The 19,030-nt window shown below is 46.1% G+C and overlaps 2 protein-coding genes across 2 annotated transcripts; both read right to left on the bottom strand.

The window, feature by feature from the left end:
* Positions 1-6,050: 6,050 nt before the first annotated feature.
* Positions 6,051-6,980, bottom strand: LOC114204057 (olfactory receptor 6Z7-like). Its single transcript, XM_028097273.2, has one exon. The coding sequence runs from the start codon at positions 6,960-6,962 to the stop codon at positions 6,051-6,053; it is 912 nt and encodes a 303-aa protein (XP_027953074.2). The 5' UTR covers positions 6,963-6,980.
* Positions 6,981-15,376: 8,396 nt separating this feature from the next.
* LOC114202502 (olfactory receptor 10A7-like) lies at positions 15,377-16,366 on the bottom strand. The gene has a single exon (XM_088027034.1). The coding sequence runs from the start codon at positions 16,364-16,366 to the stop codon at positions 15,377-15,379; it is 990 nt and encodes a 329-aa protein (XP_087883160.1).
* Positions 16,367-19,030: the final 2,664 nt, after the last annotated feature.

A 19,030-nucleotide genomic window follows, 5' to 3' on the forward strand; every position in this document is an offset into this window, starting at 1 on the left:
TCTCACACTGTCATGGGGATTAAATCTCAGGTAGTCTCCATGGCACCAGGTAGGGCTTAGCACCCCACAGGTGACTTGTAGGAGGCAGAACTTTTCTGGTCTTCCCTTTTTTTCTTTCCCAAATCAAGTGCTCTTGTTTTCTTACCTCTCAGCTACCATGACACAGGTCCTGCTTTTCTCTTCTAAAGGAGACTCTGGGGGCCAACAATATTCAGCTTCTGCCCCTGGACACGAGTGAAGATGCCAGTGACTTGAAGGGTTGGCCAGTCAATTCAAGGACGTCAGAGAGGTCCGGAAGAAGCTGTCTTTGTCCTGAGCGATGGGTTCACCCGCCTCTCTCCATTTCGGCCCCCCTGTGTTCTCTGAGCTCCAAGAGAACTCTGCCCTTACATCCAGCTGCAAGCAGAAGGTCCAGTTTAAATCCAAGAGATGGACCTTAGGGGGCTGTCCTAACCTCTGTGGGTTTAGAGGGAAGACGGAAGTGAAACTTTTCATGATTGGACTGGGGCTTGGGAAGGCGACTCGACGCTACGGTTGGTCCCAAGTCCTTTCTCACACAGTTTGGAGCCCGTAATAGATGCGAGGATTTGAGTGGGATACTGGCATTGCAACGTTGAATGAGATGTAATTCCTGCTCTCAAGTTGCTCCTAGGAGTCTGAGGGATAATGACCCCGAAACACACATTTACACATAATTATAGTGAGAGATGAGCAACCTGTGGGTGTTCAGAGAAGGGGCACCTGGAGGTTTGGGAACACATTGCAGGAGGGAGTGTGAGCTCAGTCTCTCAGAAGTGTTTCAAGATCACCTCTGCTTGAAACAAGACAAGAAACAGAGAGATAGAACATTCTCCCAGCTCATAGAGAAAACTGAAACATCCTTTCCCCACTGCCTGCTGGATATTTTAGCTGCCTGAGTTAGTATTTCACATGAAGCATTCTATGCATGAAACACATCTTTTCGAGGTGCCTGGGTGGCTCAGCCAGTTCAGTGTCTGCCTTTGGTTCAGGTCACGATCCCAGGTTCCTGGGATTGAACCCCACATCGGGCTCCCTGCTCAGCAGGAAGTTGGCTTCTTCCCCTCTGCCCTTCCCCTGCTTGTGCTCACTCTCTCTCTCAAAGAAATAAAATCTTTTATTTTATTTTATATTTTATTTTACATGTTATGTTAATCACCGTACATTACATCATTAGTTTTTGATGTAGTGATCCACGATCCATTGTTTTCGTGTAACACCCAGTGCTCCATGCAGTACGTGCCCTCCTTTAATACCCATCAGCGGGCTAACCCATCCCCCCTCCCCCTCCCCTCTAGAACCCTCAGTTGGTTTCTCAGAGTCCATGGACTCTCATGGCAATAAAATCTTAAAAAAAATAAATAAATAAAAAGAAACACATCTTTTCCTCTCTAGGCTATGGATTGTCCACTAAATAGGTCTCTCTGTTTCTGGAATGCCCAGTGCAAATTCAGAGGGAGAACTCTCAAATTCAATTTTATCCTTTTTTTTCTCCTTTTGTGTGATCAAATGACATAGATTTAAAAGTAATGTGCCCACACCATAACGCAGCATTCTTTGAGGAACAGTAAAACCATTGGTCTATAATATGCTGCAGTCAATAAACAACACAAAATATGTTTGAGCTCACGCGTGACCACATTCTCTCCAGTGTGTCCTCTGCTCCCCTCATCTCTAAGGGAACGAAGATTGAAACACTTTAACATACTCATGCGTGTGCTTGCCTGGCTTTTCCTTCCCCTCCCAATGAAATCTAACTCCTCTCTCAGGGTCATCCTCACCTCCTTAGAGAAGCTCTCACCCACTTCTGCTCTTCCAGACACCAGGAGTTAACCCTTTGCTCCCTCCTGAGGGAGAAGTGCGCTAAGGTAAACATGGCTTGATCCCCAGCAGGTATCCAGGAATTTGATGGAATGCCTGGGCTCAACCCAAGTTGAAGACGTGTCCTGGGAATTTGGAGCATGAGAATCTGAATTTGAATTCCCGATCTGTCATTTGAAGGTTGTGTGACTCTGACCTCCCTGAGTCTCCGTGTCCCCATCTATAAAACGGTGATGAGGATGGTCACCTGGAAGCGTTCTCATGAAGATTAAGCTAATCAATGCGCGTAAAGCACCTACCACGATTCCTAGTACGTATTAGGAGCTCAGGAAGTGGTAGTTATTGATTGCTATTATTGATACCTGTCAAATGGAGGTCACGTATACATACATATTGTCTCCATTTTTTAGAACTCACAGATGAAAAATAACACTATCCTTTCCGTGTACAATTTGTGTGTTTAGCAGTGATGTGGCAGAATCAGGAGCATGCCGCTAAACTACATCTCCCAGCACCCCTTGCACACCGGTATGACCATGTGGCTCATCCCTGGCCAATGAAGTGTGGGCAACAGTGATGCATATAAATGTCAGACCGGGCCCTTCAAACCTTGGAGGATGCCTCATTCTCATTTCCTCTCCCTCTCTCTTTCCCTGCCTGTCTACAGACAAAATTTTAAGTGGGGAGCCTCAAGGCTCTGGAGGACAACGGGTGCTATAAGGAAAGACTCTGGGTCCCTGGGCAACTGCAGGAGGGAGAGCACCCCTTGGCAAGCTGCACAGAATTATGGTGCAGGTGAGACAGAAGTCTCAGCATGTTGAGGTGCTGAGATCTGGGGCATCTGTAACAGCGGCAGATTGCATCGTGCTGCCCTTTACGATCCTCTTAGACTCCCCTCTTGCTCCAGCCACTGCTACAGGCTCTGATGAGCTCCACACAGGGTCACTGGAGAGCACACCATCTCCAGTCTGTGCCCAGTGTCTGTGTCAACGGGACCAGAAGCAGCCCCACAGGAACCCACTCGGCACTCGTGGATCTGCAGCTCAGAGGGCTGGGTGTGTAGATACACGTGACCCAAGAAGAGAGAAAGAAAAGGCATAAAAATTGGAAAAAAGAAGGAAAATTACTATTATTTGCAGGTAACATGATTGTTCACACAGAAAATCCTAAGGAATCTACGAAACACATATTAGAGCTAATACATGAGACTACAAAGATTGTAGGATACAGGACAAAGGCACAGAAGCCAGTTTTGTTTCTAAATACGAGACGTGGCAATTGGAAAATAAAATTTACAGAACGATTAGGTATACAAAAGTACTGAAAACATTAAATACATGGAAATAAGTGGAAGGAGAGAAACACATGACCCCCACAGTAAAAAATCCGAAACATGGCTGACAGGACAGCTAAAGGTTAAAAGTGCTAAATATGGGTGAAGGGCAGTGGGAGGCGCAGGCTTCCAGTGATGGGACGGGTGAGTCACGGGGATGGAAGGTACAGCACAGGGAATGTGGCCGATGACACTGGAACAGGTTGTATCGTGACAGGTGGCAGCTGCGCTTGGGGTGAGCACAGCATGATGTCTGAACTTGGGCAGTGACCATGTTGTACACCTGAAACTAAGGTCCCATGGGTCAACTACACTCAAAAAAATTTTTAAGCGCTAAAGAAATGCAAAGGTATAGCATATTTATGATTTGAAAGACTCAGTGTTGCCGAAAACGTCAATTCTGCCCCGAAATGATGTCTAGATTCAATCCAATCATAATTATAACCTAAGGAGGCATTTTTTACAAAAATGCATAGCCGAGTCTACAATTTGTATGGTAATGTAAAGAACCTAGAAGAACCAAAACTATCTTGAAAAAGAACATAGTGGGAGAACTTAAAATTCCTGACATTAAATCTGGCAATAACACTCTAGTAATCAAGACAAACTCCTATTGGTGAAATTATAAACAAATAGATTGATAGAGAATGAATAAGGAGTTTAGAAATAGAGCCACATTATCAGGGAAATATAAATTAAAACCACAATGAGATACCACCTCACACCAGTCAGGATGGCTAAAATTAACAAGTCAGGAAACAACAGGTATCGGTGAGGATGTGGAGAAAGGGGAACCCTCTTACACTGTTGGTGGGAATGCAATGGTGCAGCCACTCTGAAAACAGTGTGGAGGTTCCTTAAGAAGTTAAAAATACAGCTACCCAATGACCCCACAATTGCACTACTAGGTATTTGCCCCAAAGATACAGATGTAGTGAAAAGAAGGGGCACCTCCACCCCAATGTTTATAACAGCAATGTCAACAATACCCAAGCTATGGAAAGAGCCCACATGTCCACTGACAGATGAACAGATAAAGAAGACGTGGTACACACACACACACACACACACACACACACACACACAATAGAGTATTACTCAGCCAACGAAAAGAATAAAATCTTGCCATTTGCAACGACGCGGATGGAACTAAAGGGTATTATGCTGAGTGAAGTCAGTCAGTCAGAGAAAGACAATTATATGATTTTACTCACATGTGGAATTTAAGAAACAAAACAGATGAACACAGGGGAAGGGAAGGAAAATGAAATAAGATAAACACAGAGGGAGGCAAACCGTAAAAGATTTAACTCTAGGAAACAAACTGAGGGTTGCTGGAGGGAGGTGGGTGCGGGACGGGGTAACTGGGGGATGGGCTTTAAAGAGGGCACGTGATGTGATGAGCACTGGGTGTTATACGCAACTGATGAATCACTAAATTCTATTCCTGAAACCAATACTATATTATATGTTAACTAAATTGAATTTACATAAAATATTTAAAAAAAGAAACAGCCACATTTTTATGCTCAATCTGATTTTTGAGAAAATTGCCAATGCAATTTAAGAGGAGGGTCTTTCCAACAATCATTTTGGTGAAACTGGATTATGTAGGAAAAAATAAAGCTCAACTTATATCACACACATAAACGCACGCACATTTTTTGGGTGGCATCATGCGCACAAATTAGAAAGCTAAAACTATAAACCTTCTAGGTGATGGTTTTCTGCGACCAGGAAATAGGCAGATTTTGTTAGGATGTAAAAAGCAATAACTAAATTTAAATATTGATAATTTAGACTTCACCAAAATTGAGAGCTTCTCTTTATTAAAAGGCACTACTGGGGCACCTGGGTTGCTCAGTCGGTTAGGCCTTCAGCTCAGGTCGTGGTCTCAGGGTCCAGGATGGGGCCCCGTGTTGGGCTCCCTGCTCAGCAAGGAGTCTGCTTTGCCCTCTCCCTCTGCCCCTACCCCCTGCTCATGTGTGCGTGTGTGCGCTCTCTCTCTCTCTCAAATAAATAAATAAAATCTTTTTTTTTTTAAGGCACTGTTAATAGAGATAGGTCAGGAGCCTGCGGGGCTCAGTTGGTTAAGCATCCAACTCTTGATTTCTGCTCTGGTCATGATCTCAGGGTGGTGAGGTCAGGCTCCACACTCAGCAGGGAGTCTGCTTGACTCTCTCTCTCTCTCTCCCTCTGCCCCTCCCCCCACTCACGTGTGCATGCACTCGCTCTCAAATAAATAATAAAATCTTTAAGAAAGGAATATAGATAGGTAATAGCTAGTAGCAAAGGGATGGGGAAGGGATTGAGAAAAAGCCCTGTCTTAATTTTTTATTTAATATATATGTATCGGCCACATCAGCATGTCAAAGATATAAATCTATTTCCTTTTATTCAATAGCCCCACTGTTTATCTCAGAATGAATATAATGTATTTAATCCATCCATTTTGGATGGATAATGGGTTTTTCTGATTTTTCTTTCATTACAAAGATGCTATGAATATCTCTGTATCCATAATCTATCTCTACTCGCGGGAACACATAGAAACATTTGTTAAGTATTTGTCATTCTAGGAATCAAGTGATGGGGTTGTTAAATTTGCACTTCTTGGTTTACTGATAAAGTGGACCATCTTGTCATGTGAGTTACCAGTCACTTATCATTTATCTTTGACGACTTGTGTTCTCGTAGACATTGTTCACTTGTCCCATGGGTAATTCAGATTTTGTTCTTGATTGAAATGAACTCATTGTTTATTAGATGGGAAACATACTCCCCTAGTTTTTCTTTTGCCTTTCGGTTATGTTTGGAATCTCGTGGCCATGGCAGATCTTCAATCAGGAGACGAGAGGTCAATGACCCAAGACTGTGATCAAGGCCAGTGGAGAGTTTTCCGAAGCACCACGTGGACCTCCCTGTTCCGTAGGCAGTAGATGATGGGGTTGCACATGGGCGTGACCACCGTGTAGATGACTGAGAGCACCTTGTTGAGGTCCATGGATTTGATGCGGCTGGGGCGGCAGTAGATGAAGAGGGCTGCTGAGTAGAAGATGCCCACCACCACCAGGTGGGAGGCGCAGGTGGGAAAGGCCTTGCGCCGGGCAGCGGCTGAGGGCATGTGGAGCACGGCCACCCCGATGGCTGAGTAGGAGGCCAGGGCTCCCAACAGTGTTCCACAGAAGATGACGATGGCAGAGATGAAGTCCACCAGCTCAGTCAGGGCCACATGGGTGCAGGACAGGTTGAGCAGAGGGGAGACATCACAGAAGAAGTGGTTGAGAACGTTGGGGCCACAGTAGGAAAGGCTGGCGATGCAAGATGTCTTTACCACTGAGACCAACAGCCCCCCAAGCCATGAAGTCATGGCCAAGCCCAGGCAGACCTGGGGCCTCATGAGCAGTGGGTAGTGGAGTGGGTGGCAGATGGCCACATAGCGGTCATAGGCCATGGAGGCCAGGAGGGTGCACTCCGTGCCGATGAGGACTATAAAGAAGAAGAGCTGGGTCATGCAGACTGTGAAGGAGATGTGGTAGGGTCCAGTCCTCAGCCCCACGAGCAGGCTGGGCATGGTCACTGACACGTAGCACATCTCCAGGCAGCTGAGGTTGCCCAGGAAGAAGTACATGGGCTTGTGGAGCTCGCTGTGACTGCAGACGAGGTAGATGATGAGCGTGTTCTCCAGGAGGGTCAGCAGGTAGAGGGTCAGGAAGATGGCAAACAGGACATCCCTTATGTCTAGCCTGGTGGACAAACCCAGCAAGACAAACTCCTGAACTCTGGTCATGTTGCCTGACTCCAGGGACCTCTCCCTCTGCAGAGAGACAAGTTTGTTGACATTCTGGTTTCTTCAGAGACACAGTAGTTAAGAAAAAAATCAGGAGTATGTTCACAGTGTATGTAGACCCTAAGACTGGGCCAGGTCAGCTTCTGTTGAAAATTGACTCTTACAGACAAATGCTGAATAGAATTTGTGAACCAAACTCTCAGCATGAGATCACAGTCTTTACTCAAATTGGCCTAAGTCTGTGCCCTTATATAATCAGACTGCCTGAAAATTGGGAGAAAATCATTGGCCTCCCATGAGGTTGTTATAATAAATAAGGCACTGCTATACCAAATAAGAAAACAGGATTGTTGTTTTTTCTGTTCCAAAAAAGTGCTTATTGTAGGTTATATTTTTCCTTTCTTAGTATACTCTATGTAGGAATTTGGGAGTATTCTATAAATCTGGAGTAGAGCAAGATGATCAGGTCTTTTGTTTGAAAATGGTCCTCTTCTCAATGCAAATTTATTTTGAGAATTGCATTAGGCTGTAGGTCACCAATGATGATATTCAAGAAGAGCAAAGAGGGAGGAATCCCCAAAAAGATTGACATGCCTTTCAGCAGAAGGCTTGAAATGTCACTTATTGTATCAATGTATGTGATCATAAATACACATAGGCATTATTTCCCCTACTGATACATTTCAGGAAGTTGAGGCTGACAGAAAAAAATTGTTAATGTACACTGGGACATACAATCTCATAATGGAAACTTCCATAACTCATTGAGCCTCTCGCATGCATTAGTAACTTGCCATAAAACCTACTTATATTCATTGGTTTTATGCCATAAGACAGATATGGAGCCCAAACAGATGAATTCACTTGCCCAGGACGCAACAACACTACGAAGAACACACAGTTGGGCCAGATGTCTACGCTGTGCCAACCCCATTCCATTTTATCTTCACAATCAAGCCTGAAAAGTCTACACCTGGGACATGGGGAGTAAAGAGCTGACAAGTGACTCAACTAGAGAATCCTTCTGACTACAGGCTATCATTTGCAGAATTCATTTGATGCCATTTATTAAACTTCCCTTTCTATGCTAGGTGTTGGGAATACATGGGTGAAGAAGACACATATAGTCCATGTCTGTGGCCACTGATTTCCTATGAGAAAGATTCGATGAACAAACAAACCAACAACAACAACAAAATAAATTCCAGGTTAGAGGGGGCCGTGAGATTGGTGTTCAAGGCTATGTAAGCAAAAATAACTGAGAATAAACTAATGACAGAGGTATCTGCCAAGTTTTCATAAGAAAGATGTCTACTCTGCACAGCAATGTTAGGGATGAAAGGTGTCCTGAGCATCAATCTCTCAAGTTATGTTAGCGGGAACCTGGGTGAACTTCCTGCATGAAAGAATTTGTTGCTCTAAGTTGTCTCCTAGCTGTAGAGCATCAGAGTCTTCCGAGAGGCCGGATTTGTAGGTCCTAAGGTTCTTTGCAAAGGCATAAGGAGCACAAGCTAATTTAATCCTCGGGACACAGAGATGTTGTGTACGTCACTGCACGAACACAGACTGGGCAGCCAAGGCTCAGGAGTGTGACTCCACCAACCCACTTTATAGCTGTCAGGCAGAACGTGCACCCCAGTAAACACTTCCTGGATAGGAGTCCGCTCACCTTCCATTTCCCATTCCACCTCAGTCCTTCCCCTCAACTGAGATTTCTTGCTTCCCCTCTTTTTGGCTCTGCCTCTGATCTTCATTATCTTCTCGTCCGTATCCACTCAACACGCACCTCCTCCACAAATCCTTTTCCGAGTTGCCTTTCCTAACTTAGGACTTCAGATGAACCAAGAGATCCCTGGATAATCTGCATCAAAACCAGCGAGTGCACCCCTAGAGGGTCACATTAGCATCCCAAATCCCAAAACTAGATATTCAGGGACTGTTCCATCTCAAAAATAATTGTTATCCACAAATTCTTTGCTAAGAGATGTGCTAGGTTCAAAGGAGATATGGTGGTCAGTAAGAACACATTCCTGTTCCGCAGAGCAATCTGGGCCACAGAGTTTAATCTGTCGTCTTGAGTACTCTACTTAACTTCAGTTGTATGTTATTCAAAACTATAGATAACCATCTCTCACCTGAACTATACAATTCCCCATTGTCAGAAGAGGGGCAACATAGTGTTGTGGTTAAAGCTTGAGCTCAGAGTTATACAGAAGTGGGTTTCAATCCTGTTGTTCTAAATGAAACTCAGAATTTCTCTCATGAGGGGCGCCTGGGTGGCTCAGTTGGTTACGTGACTGCCTTCGGCTCAGGTCATGATCCTGGAGTCCCGGGATCGAGTCCCACATCGGGCTCCCTGCTCAGCAGGGAGTCTGCTTCTCCCTCTGACCCTCTCCCCTCTCATGTGCTCTCTCTCTCTCACTCTCTCTCTCTCAAATAAATAAAATCTTTAAAAAAAAAAAAAGGAATTTCTCTCATGAGAAGACAGACCCTTGGCTGATAAAGTCTTTAATGGTAATTATTTATTAAGTAAGGGGCTTTGTGCAAAGAAGCAGTGCGCCAAAAGTGGTGGCTATATGGGCACGAATCAAACTGGTTTTAGCCTCAAAGTGTTCGAGAACTTTAAAGCAGTGGAACTCTAGGAAAGTCACTCAATCCATTTAATTCTGCCTTGTAAATTAATGTACAATATGTGGATAAGTACTAAGGGAGGCTTAGATCAGTTAATATTTCTAAAGTATTCAGAGTCAGTACCTGGTATGCTTTGGATATTCTATAAAAGACAGTTTCTCCCTGTTGTTCCTTGTCCTCAGCCCCCAAGAAGAACATTTGGTCTCCTTGTGTGATGGTCAAAGGACAACAGCTTCAGATCTGTTCTTGCTGATGCTGCTCCTGAAAGAGGCTCAGATGCTCAGGTGCATTCAGCTCCCACCTGGAGGAGGAGATGCCAAAGAGCGGAGTCACCTTTCAGTCCATGCTGGAAGAAGCTGTTCCTGAAGGAGGCATCCACTCCTCCCACTGTTGTTTCTCTTCGTGGTTCTGGATGCTCTAAGTTGCTGAGTTGACTCTCCTCACCGTGAGAAGGAGGCAGGGAGGCCGGCTTAAATTGGAGCTCTGGACCTCAGAGACCTCCCCTGGTCTCTGCAGATCTGGAGAAGAGTTGATGTGAAAAACACTTTTACTGATACTCTGTGGATGCTTAAGGGGAGGCGGAGCCTTGGAACCACCCTCAGTTCAGGCCATTGTGCATTGACTGATTGCTTTGCAAATGCCTGGTCTTGTGTTTGGGTCCTGGGGTATAAGGATGAGTGGTAAACCATTCCTGCCTTTGGTTGATAAGTCTGGTCATGGAAACACATGTTCATAACTTGTTCTAAGAAGAACTAATGCATCTGAGGACTACAGGAGAGAACTTTCCAGGAGAAATTAGATGCCAAGACGATGCTGCCCATTCAAAGTACTGGCAGAAATGAGTATCTGCACCTCCGTGTTCACATCAGTGTTATTCACAATAGCCAAAAGATGGGAGCTACCCACGTGTACAAGGATGGAGGCAATGATATAAGCAAACTGTGGTATATACATGGAATGGAATTTAGCTCTCCCTAAAAAGGAAGGAAATTCTGACATATGCTACTACACAGATAATCTTGAAGACATTATGCTAAGTGAAATAAGCCAGCCCACAAAAGGAGAGAGATTGTGTGATGTCACTTATATGAGGTGCCTACAGTAGTCAAATTCCTAGCAACAGAAAGTAGAATGGTGGCTGCTACGGGCTGGAGGAGAGAGGAATTGGGAATTCGTGTTTGATGGGTACAGAGCTCCCATTTTTCCAGATGAAGTGTTCTGGAGATGGATGACAGTGATGGTTGCGTAATAGTGTGAATGTACTTAATGCCAGAGAACTGTATGCCTAAAGATGGTTAACAAGGGCAAATTTATGTTAGGTATATTTTTACACAATTACAATCACTATACCGGGGCGCCTGGGCGGCTCGGTCAGTTAAGCGTCTGCCTTTGGCTCAGGTCATGATCCCAGGGTGCTGGGATCGAGTTCCACATCGGGCTCCCTGCTCAGTGGGGAGTCTGCTTCTCCCTCTACCCTTCCCCCCTGCTCATGATCTCTCTCTCAAATAAATAAATAAAATCTTTTTTTAAAAAAAGAATCACTATAACCTTTATATCCAACCTTAAGATATTTGTGGGAGTCTTTCCACACCTTTATCCTTGCTCACACCAACATCCAGAGGTCTAAAGTACATTTACTCCTAAGGAACTTTGCCCAAACTATTCTTTCCGACAAGACATTGCCTTTTCTCACAATGAAATCTAATTCAACCCTTTAAATTTCACATGAAACTTCAGTCTTTGAAAAATATTTATGAACCCTCTCTTTTCTCTAGCCACAAAGAATTAGTTCCCTTCTCTGATAAAATAGTATGGTGTGATGTAATTACTTCTGGGACCACAGTAGGTGATTGGTCAGTGTTGGTTAACCACTCATGCTCCGAATGAGGTTGTGGAAATGTTCTGCAGAGTTGGAGACTGGAAGACGATATTCAGCTCTTGAAGCAAATCTCAATAGCTGCAGAACTGTCATGATTTACTCTGTCTCTGAACCTCCCTATAAAATAAGATAACGCTTGCTTCCTCCTAGGGTCATTGAGAGGATAAAACTATTTAACGCATGTAAGTCTCTGAGCTCAGTGCAGATTAAATACCTTGCACATGGAAGCAATAATATTATTACCATCAGACAGGCATTAAACCAAGACATCTTCTGGAAAATTATATTCGCAAATATGTCACATGTCCAGTGTGGTGACTGACGCATAGTACTCAATACATACTAGCTCATCTCCATCCCAATGTTCAAAATAATGACTCAGTGTACTACTACAACATGCTTCACACTAAATTATAACTTCTTTTTTGTCTTCTGTGCCTCATCTATAAAAAGTTATTTCAGAAGAAGAAACTTGTCTTTTCTTTCTGTATCCACAGAGGCAAGCACAGGGCTTGACTCCTAGTGCATACTCCAGGGATGTTTGATGATGGGGCATGGGTAGGATAAAACTAGAGTTCTGCTTCCCACTTCCTAGAAAGTTCTGGGTCCCATAAAATATAGGCTTGACTTCAGACAGCTTTCTCATGATACATCCAGGGATAGGGGAGACAGGATGTAAGAGGAGGGATCTGGGAGAATGGCGGCCTGGAACCAACTGTCCCAAGGGTTCCTCGTGTTCTTCGGTTGTTGGAAGGTCTGAGTTAGAGACTAGGGCTCAAAAGTCAGGGTTTATGAGTCCATGAGGTTCTCAAATCCAGTAACAACTGGGTCATGTTTTCAAGAAGAACCTGAAACAATGGTGAGAAGGACAAAAAACCCAAGAACATCTTCTTGAGAAAAGCACTGTAAAGTGACCTTGGCAGCCACTGGGTCCAGGCCAAACAGAACTGCAGTGTCAGGCAGGGAAACTGGGGCTGATGCAGTATCATTTTAAGTCCTTTGGTTGCTCAAAAGAGAAGCTAACTCTGGGTCACTTAAGCCAAGAAAGTGGTTGGAGACTGTGGGATTGCTGAAGAACCATATTTTGCCAGGATCATGGACCAGGACACTTTTGGTAAACCAGATAAGAAGTACCAGGCCAACCACTGAGAACCGTCAGTTCCATATTCAGTGCTTGTTTCAATCACTGATCCAATTCCAGGGAGAAAGTGCAGGAGTGGCTTAGTTTGGGGTTACCAAGCCAACACCCTGTACATGGTGAAGGCAGAGGAAGTTACTTCCATCAAACTGCCAAAGACAAAAGACTGTAGGAGATAGGATGCATGGAGCTTCCCAAAGACAAATCCACCTACAGTTACCAGAAGAAGGGGGAATGAGTGCACAGCAGGAAAATCAACAGATGTCATGAGAGATGCCCCATGGCTGAGGAAAGGGGTGGCTTATCCAGTACCAGGAGGCCCAGCCTTTTACCTCTTCCTCTCCACAGCTGTACTGGGCACAGGGTTGATGGCCCAATGACCACTTCTATATTCCAAGTGATAGTAGAACTGAGGTTCCTTATCTTGGTCATAACTGTCCATAGAGATAGGTTGAGCAGATTTCAGTGGTGAAGACCTCAGAGATTCAGGGTAGGGAAGAGAGTTTGGTTAGATTGTAGACCATTTTCCCTTTAGTGTCTGCATTGGGATTGATGTGTTTGCCTTCTTTGTCCTCTCCCTCCTAAGGAGGGATCTTTAGACTAGTAGATCCACATCTCTACATTGGAATAACCCAGGGCACTTTTTCACAAATACATATTCCTGGACTGTGATCTCAAAGTTTCTGATTCAGTAGATCGGGGTGGGGCCGGTCCCCCACCCAAGTACTAACCAGGCCCAACCCGGCTTAGCTTCCGAGATCAGATGAGATCGGGCGCGTTCAGGGTGGTATGGCCGTAGATGGGGTGGGGCCGACCTACACACATTGGGTGTGACATCTCCATGCTCAACGACCACCCCAGGTGTTTCTGAACCACATCTTAAGAAAATGCTGCACATTCCTGAAAGGTCATGAGGGCCCAGACTATGCTGTCTTATTCACCACAGTGTCCTGGGAGCCTCAAGAAGTGCCTGATACATAGCTGATGTTCAGTACACACTTGTTTGTTACTTGATGTCAAACTAAGGGGAAAACACCTGGGAAAGGTGAAAACTTTGGCAGAACTGGTCTGATGACCAAGAACAGAAACTCATTCAGCCTTGGGCAGTAGTTGTATTTTTTTATGATTGTCTCATTAGAGACCTGGGTGGTAGAAGGGCAGGGGTTCTTCCTCAAACCCTTTCCCATTTATACAGGGTGAGACTGAGCCTCAGAGAGACTTGTCCAACCCACATGGAAGGATTTCATTCCACACTTGAACTCCCAAGTCCCCCAGTGCCAAATCCAGCCTCCTGGGAATACCATAGTACATTTCCTCCCAAAGATAGAGCTTTGGGTTCCTAATCTATGAGGATAGCTATGTGCATAATGAATGGAGACCATTAACTGAGTGCCAACTGTATTCCAAGCACTGTGCTAGGTGTTTCCACACATCCCCTTGTTTAATGGTAACAACCTGGTGTGGTAAGTATGGTTACTACTCCCACTTCACAGATGAGAAGCCTGAGGCTCAGGGAAGTCAAGTCCTAGTTTGTACAACCAAGAAAATGAAGAGTGACAATTCAAATCCAGGTTTGTCTTCTAGAAAAAACAGATCCCTTCAAAGGTAGACCATAAACTGAAGTGAAGAAACTTTTCCTCTGATACATTTACCTATATTCAAAAAAATACTCTTTCTGAGCTTGAGAGAAGAAATGATGTAACTCATGTACCAGGCTAATTATTAGAGATCAGTAAATCAGGGCACTGAGAGGGATAGAACACCAACCCAAGTTGGCTTAAGTAAAAGACAAATTTACTGGTTCACGTAAGAGGAATTCCCAAGGGCAGGACAGATTTCAGGCATGACTGGATCCAGAAACTCAACAAAATCATTAGAACCACATCTTTCCCCCCCATCCACCACCACTGGTTCTGATTCTCTTTGCAATGACTCCTTTATCAAGCAGGAACTCCTGTTAAAGACCAGATAGTTGATGGCATCTATAAGCTTACATCCTTAACAGCTATGAACAAAGAGAAGTTTGAACAAAAATCTCAGTGTCTGGCTCTCTGAAGTAAGTTCTAAAGCCCCAAACTACTCACTCCTCCCTTTGTCAATATCATTTGTCATATAACCTCAGGGTTCCTCCCACAAAGAGACAGAGTATACTTCCTTACCCCATGACTATGGGGATATGGCCATGTGACTTGCATAGGCTAATGCCATCTTATTGGGTGTCACATGGCCAAAGCTCTGAAAATCACTTGAACAACCAGGCCTTCTCATTCAGCTATTGTAATGAGAAAAATCATGCTGGAGCTCTGGTCCCAGGAAAAGGATGGGAAACGTGTACACCAAACTAGCTACACCAAGTCTATGACAGTCAACACTCATTTGCATGAGCAAGCCTAGCCAAGATCAGAAAAACCACCTGGATGACCTCAACCTAGATTAGCTAACCCTCAGCTGATTGAAGATTCATGGGAATAAACAACATGCTTTAATACACCGCATTCTAGGTTCCACACAGCAGTCTTGCGGCACTTGCTACCTAATACACTCTAGTTGACCCAAATTAGGTTAATTTGTCTACCACTACCAAATAATTGTAATCAGGAACTGAATTCTCTGTCATGAGCCTTTTCTTGGACAGAAAGAACCAGCACTACCATGACTGGAAGAGGAAAAAAATACAGTTTTCCAGAAAAAAGTCAGAGTACTCTACCACAATCTGTATTTTCACACAGATCCTTGTCAAACATCCATCAACAATTCCTGAAGAGATCACTCTTGGGGTCCAGATTCCTGGTGTCGGCAACACACCCGCCCCAGGGCAGCCTTCACCTCCTTGTTCCGAAGGCTGTAGATGAGGGGGTTGAGCATGGGGGTCACCAGCGTGTAGGACAGGGACACCACCTGCTTGCTCTCTGGGGAGTAGCTGGCCTTGGGTCGCAAGTGGATGACCCCCGTGGTGCCATAAAACAGAACCACCACGATGAGGTGGGAGGCGCATGTGGACAGGGCCTTGTGGCGCCCCGTGGCGGATGGCATCCGAAGCACGGTGGCCAAGACCCCAGTGTAGGACGTGGCTATCAGACAGAAGGGAACCATGATGACCAGCACAGTGGCCGCCAACACATTGGCCTCGAAGACTCTGGTGTCCCCGCACACCAGGCTCAGCAGAGGGGCGATGTCACAGAAGAAGTGGCGGATGCCACGTGGCCCACAGAAGGGGAAGCTGAACAGCCAGATGGTGAAGACCAGCGACACGGGGACTCCGGCCAGCCAGCACGTGGCGGCCAGCAGGTGGCAAAGCCGGGGGCTCATGATGGCGCCATAGCGCAGGGGCCTGCAGATGGCCACGTAGCGGTCCCAGGCCATGGCTGTCAGGAGGAAGCACTCGGACGTGACGCACGACAGCACCAGGACCAGCTGCAGGGCGCAGCCCGCGGGGGACACGCCCCACCCGGGCCGCAGCAGGGTCCCCAGCAGCCGGGGCGCGATGTCCAGCGAGAAGCAGACCTCCAGCAGGGCCAAGTGGCGCAGGAAGAAGTACATGGGCGCGCGCAGGGCCGGGTCCAGGGCGGTCAGCAGCACGATGAGCGCGTTGCCCAGCAGCGTGAGCGGGAACATGGCCAGGAAGAGCGCAGCGAGCAGCGGCCGCAGCGTGGGCACGTGCGCGAAGCCCAGCAGGACCAGGTCGTGGGGGGCGCAGCTCTGGTTGGCGCAGGGTGGGGCTTCGGGGGCGCCCGGGGGAGCCCAGGCCGTCGGCATGAACCCGGGCTGGGGGAAGGGGCCTCTGGGAGGGCAAGAGGTAAGGAGAGGCCGTGAGGAGCAGAGCTGCGCCTGCCCGGGCTCTGTCTCCCCAACGTGCGCTGTGCAGAGCAGGGGAGGCATCTTATCAAAAGGCAGATCAGCTCGGGCCACACGCAGGGTCCTCCTTGAATGCCCCCCCCCCCGCCAGAGCATGGAAGGAGATCCCAGGGCCTTAGGAGGCCCACAGCGCCCTAACTGGTCTGGCCCAACTACCCTCTGACCTCTTCTCTGTGGAGCTGCATCCACAATGCCTGGTCCTGCCTCAGGACCTTTGCACTTGCCATCCCTGCCCCTTGAGATGCTGTTCCCTGGCTGTTTGTATCACTGGTTTCCTTTCCCGAGGTCTGTGAGGATTGGTTCTTGGCTACATCTCCATCCCTGTCTTCTTTTGATCTTCTCGCTCGCTAAGTCCAGCTTCAAAACCTCCCTCTCACCCCAGGGCTTTTACACTTGCACAATTCGGTCCCCCCAGCTGTGGGTATGGTTGGACTTTTTTTTTTAATTTTTCAAGATCTTATTTATTTATTTGACAGAGAGACACAGCGAGAGAGGGAACACAAGCAGGGGGAGTGGGAGAGGGAGAAGCAGGCTCCCACAGAGCAGGGAGCCCGATGCAGGGCTCAATCCCAGGACCCTGGGATCCTGACCTGAGCCGAAGGCAGACACCCAATGACTGAGCCACCCAGGCACCCCTGGCTGGACTTTTCTCATCCTTCAGGTCTCCACTCAAAAATCATCTTTTCAGAATCCCCTCCCGTGATGGCCAGAAAGAATGTAACCAGCCACCCCCTCCACTATACACAGTTTGGAATTAAATCGACTTTACTTTTTCTTCAGTAATCTATTTCCTTCTATAGACTGTGCGCACCATGGGAGTAGACACCTTTCCATTTAATGCCCAGCTCAACTTATTCCCCATTATACGGTGCTATAACTTCTCTCTCACAAGGGTTTTTTGTGAAGAATAAATGACACAATACACGGAAGTTCTGGGCACTGGGGCGGTCACATGATTAAGTCCACGGGCATTAGTGTTTGTTAAAGGAATCCAGATGAACCCACATCATGCAGTTGTTTCTATACTCCTGTTACATACAACGTGAAGCTTAAAATCTGCTGTCACAGCATTCAAGCTCCCCTGAGGCATGGCCCCCACATTTATTCATTTATTTAGCCAGAGAGAAGAATTCACCACACCAGGCACTGTAGCAGGCACTGAGCTCGGATTTGGGGATGAATAGGAAAATCACACCTGTTCCCTGACATCATGCTGCCCTGGAGGAACAGAGGGATGCCTTCCTCGGAAGCGGGGCAAGCCTTCTCTTTAATGGCGTCTCAACACCTGGTGTCCTGTCCAGCTCGCATTAGATGCTCCATCAACCTTTACAGCATGCACGAACCTCTGTCTTGCCCATGCTTCTCTCCCCAGCACCTAACACGAAGCCTGGCTTTCTTTATTGAGTGGCTGAACATCTATCTCATACGTAGTTACGTTCCCCAGGACCTGGCACACACAGAAGTAGCTCAAAAATATCTGTTGAATAGCTAAGGAGATGATCTGTTCTCAGTTCTCACCAAGCCCCTCCGGTTAAACACATTCTTCTAATTTTCCCCAGGTGCTCACTCACTGCACGCACATTCCAGCTTCATGCTGGCTGTCCCCACACATCTCCACGCAGCCCAAAAATCATGCCAAGCTCAGACTGCATGGCATGTGGCTAAACGGCACAGTCATGGGGGCTGGAGCTGGGGAGTAAGTGTTGAAGCTTGATATGTGCCATTTATTAACCCTGCAATTCCAGCAAGACGACTATTTTCCTCTGAGCCTCATTTTCTCATCTGTAGGTGGATTTCATAGTCAGAAACCTATGTCTCGGAATTGCGGATGAGGAGAATGAAACCCAGAGAATATAAGTGTCCCAAAGTAAGTGAAATCACTATCTCAAAGTCATCTGCACCCCCATACAATGCCCCACACTGCAGCATTGTTCAGAGTGGCCAAGACATGCAAGCAACCTAAGTATCCACTGATTTATAAGTGACAAAGAAAATGTGACACACATATATAACATATATAAAAATATATATAAAGTAATATATACGTAGATATAATGTGATATATAGAACATAAATCACATAATATATGTATTACATATACAATGCAATATTATTCAGCCATAAAGAAAGCAAAGGAAAATCTGCCATTTGGGGCAACATGGATGAAGCCAGAGTGCATTATGCATCAGTTAGAGGAATACAAATACTGTATGACATCACTTACACATGGAACCTTTATTTTTTAAAAATATTTACTTATTTGACCGAGAGAGAGGGCACAAACAGGGGGAGCAGGAGAGAGAGAGACAGGCTCCCTGCTGAGCAAGGAGCCCAACACGGGGCTCGATCCCAGGACCCTGGGATCATGACCTGAGCCGGAGGCAGAAGCTTAACCAACTGAGCCACCCAGGCGCCCCATAGATGGAATCTTTAAAAAAAAAAAAGTTGAATTCATAGAAACAGAGTGGAATGGTGGATGTTAGAGGCTGGGAGCATGCAGAAATAAGATGTTGGGGGCACCTGCGTGGCGCAGTCAGTTATGTGCCTGTTTCCAGCTCAGGTCAT

Source organism: Eumetopias jubatus, unplaced genomic scaffold (genome assembly GCF_037043125.1).
Source record: "Eumetopias jubatus isolate StellerSeaLion01/CBP00866 unplaced genomic scaffold, mEumJub1_p1.0 scaffold_10, whole genome shotgun sequence".
Classification (NCBI taxonomy): Eukaryota; Metazoa; Chordata; class Mammalia; order Carnivora; family Otariidae; genus Eumetopias; species Eumetopias jubatus.

What these genes read in the sequence shown, in the direction of transcription:
- LOC114204057 (XM_028097273.2), bottom strand. Translation starts at nt 6,962, where the DNA reads ATGACCAGAGTTCAGGAGTTTGTCTTGCTGGGTTTGTCCACCAGGCTA.
- LOC114202502 (XM_088027034.1), bottom strand. Translation starts at nt 16,366, where the DNA reads ATGCCGACGGCCTGGGCTCCCCCGGGCGCCCCCGAAGCCCCACCCTGC.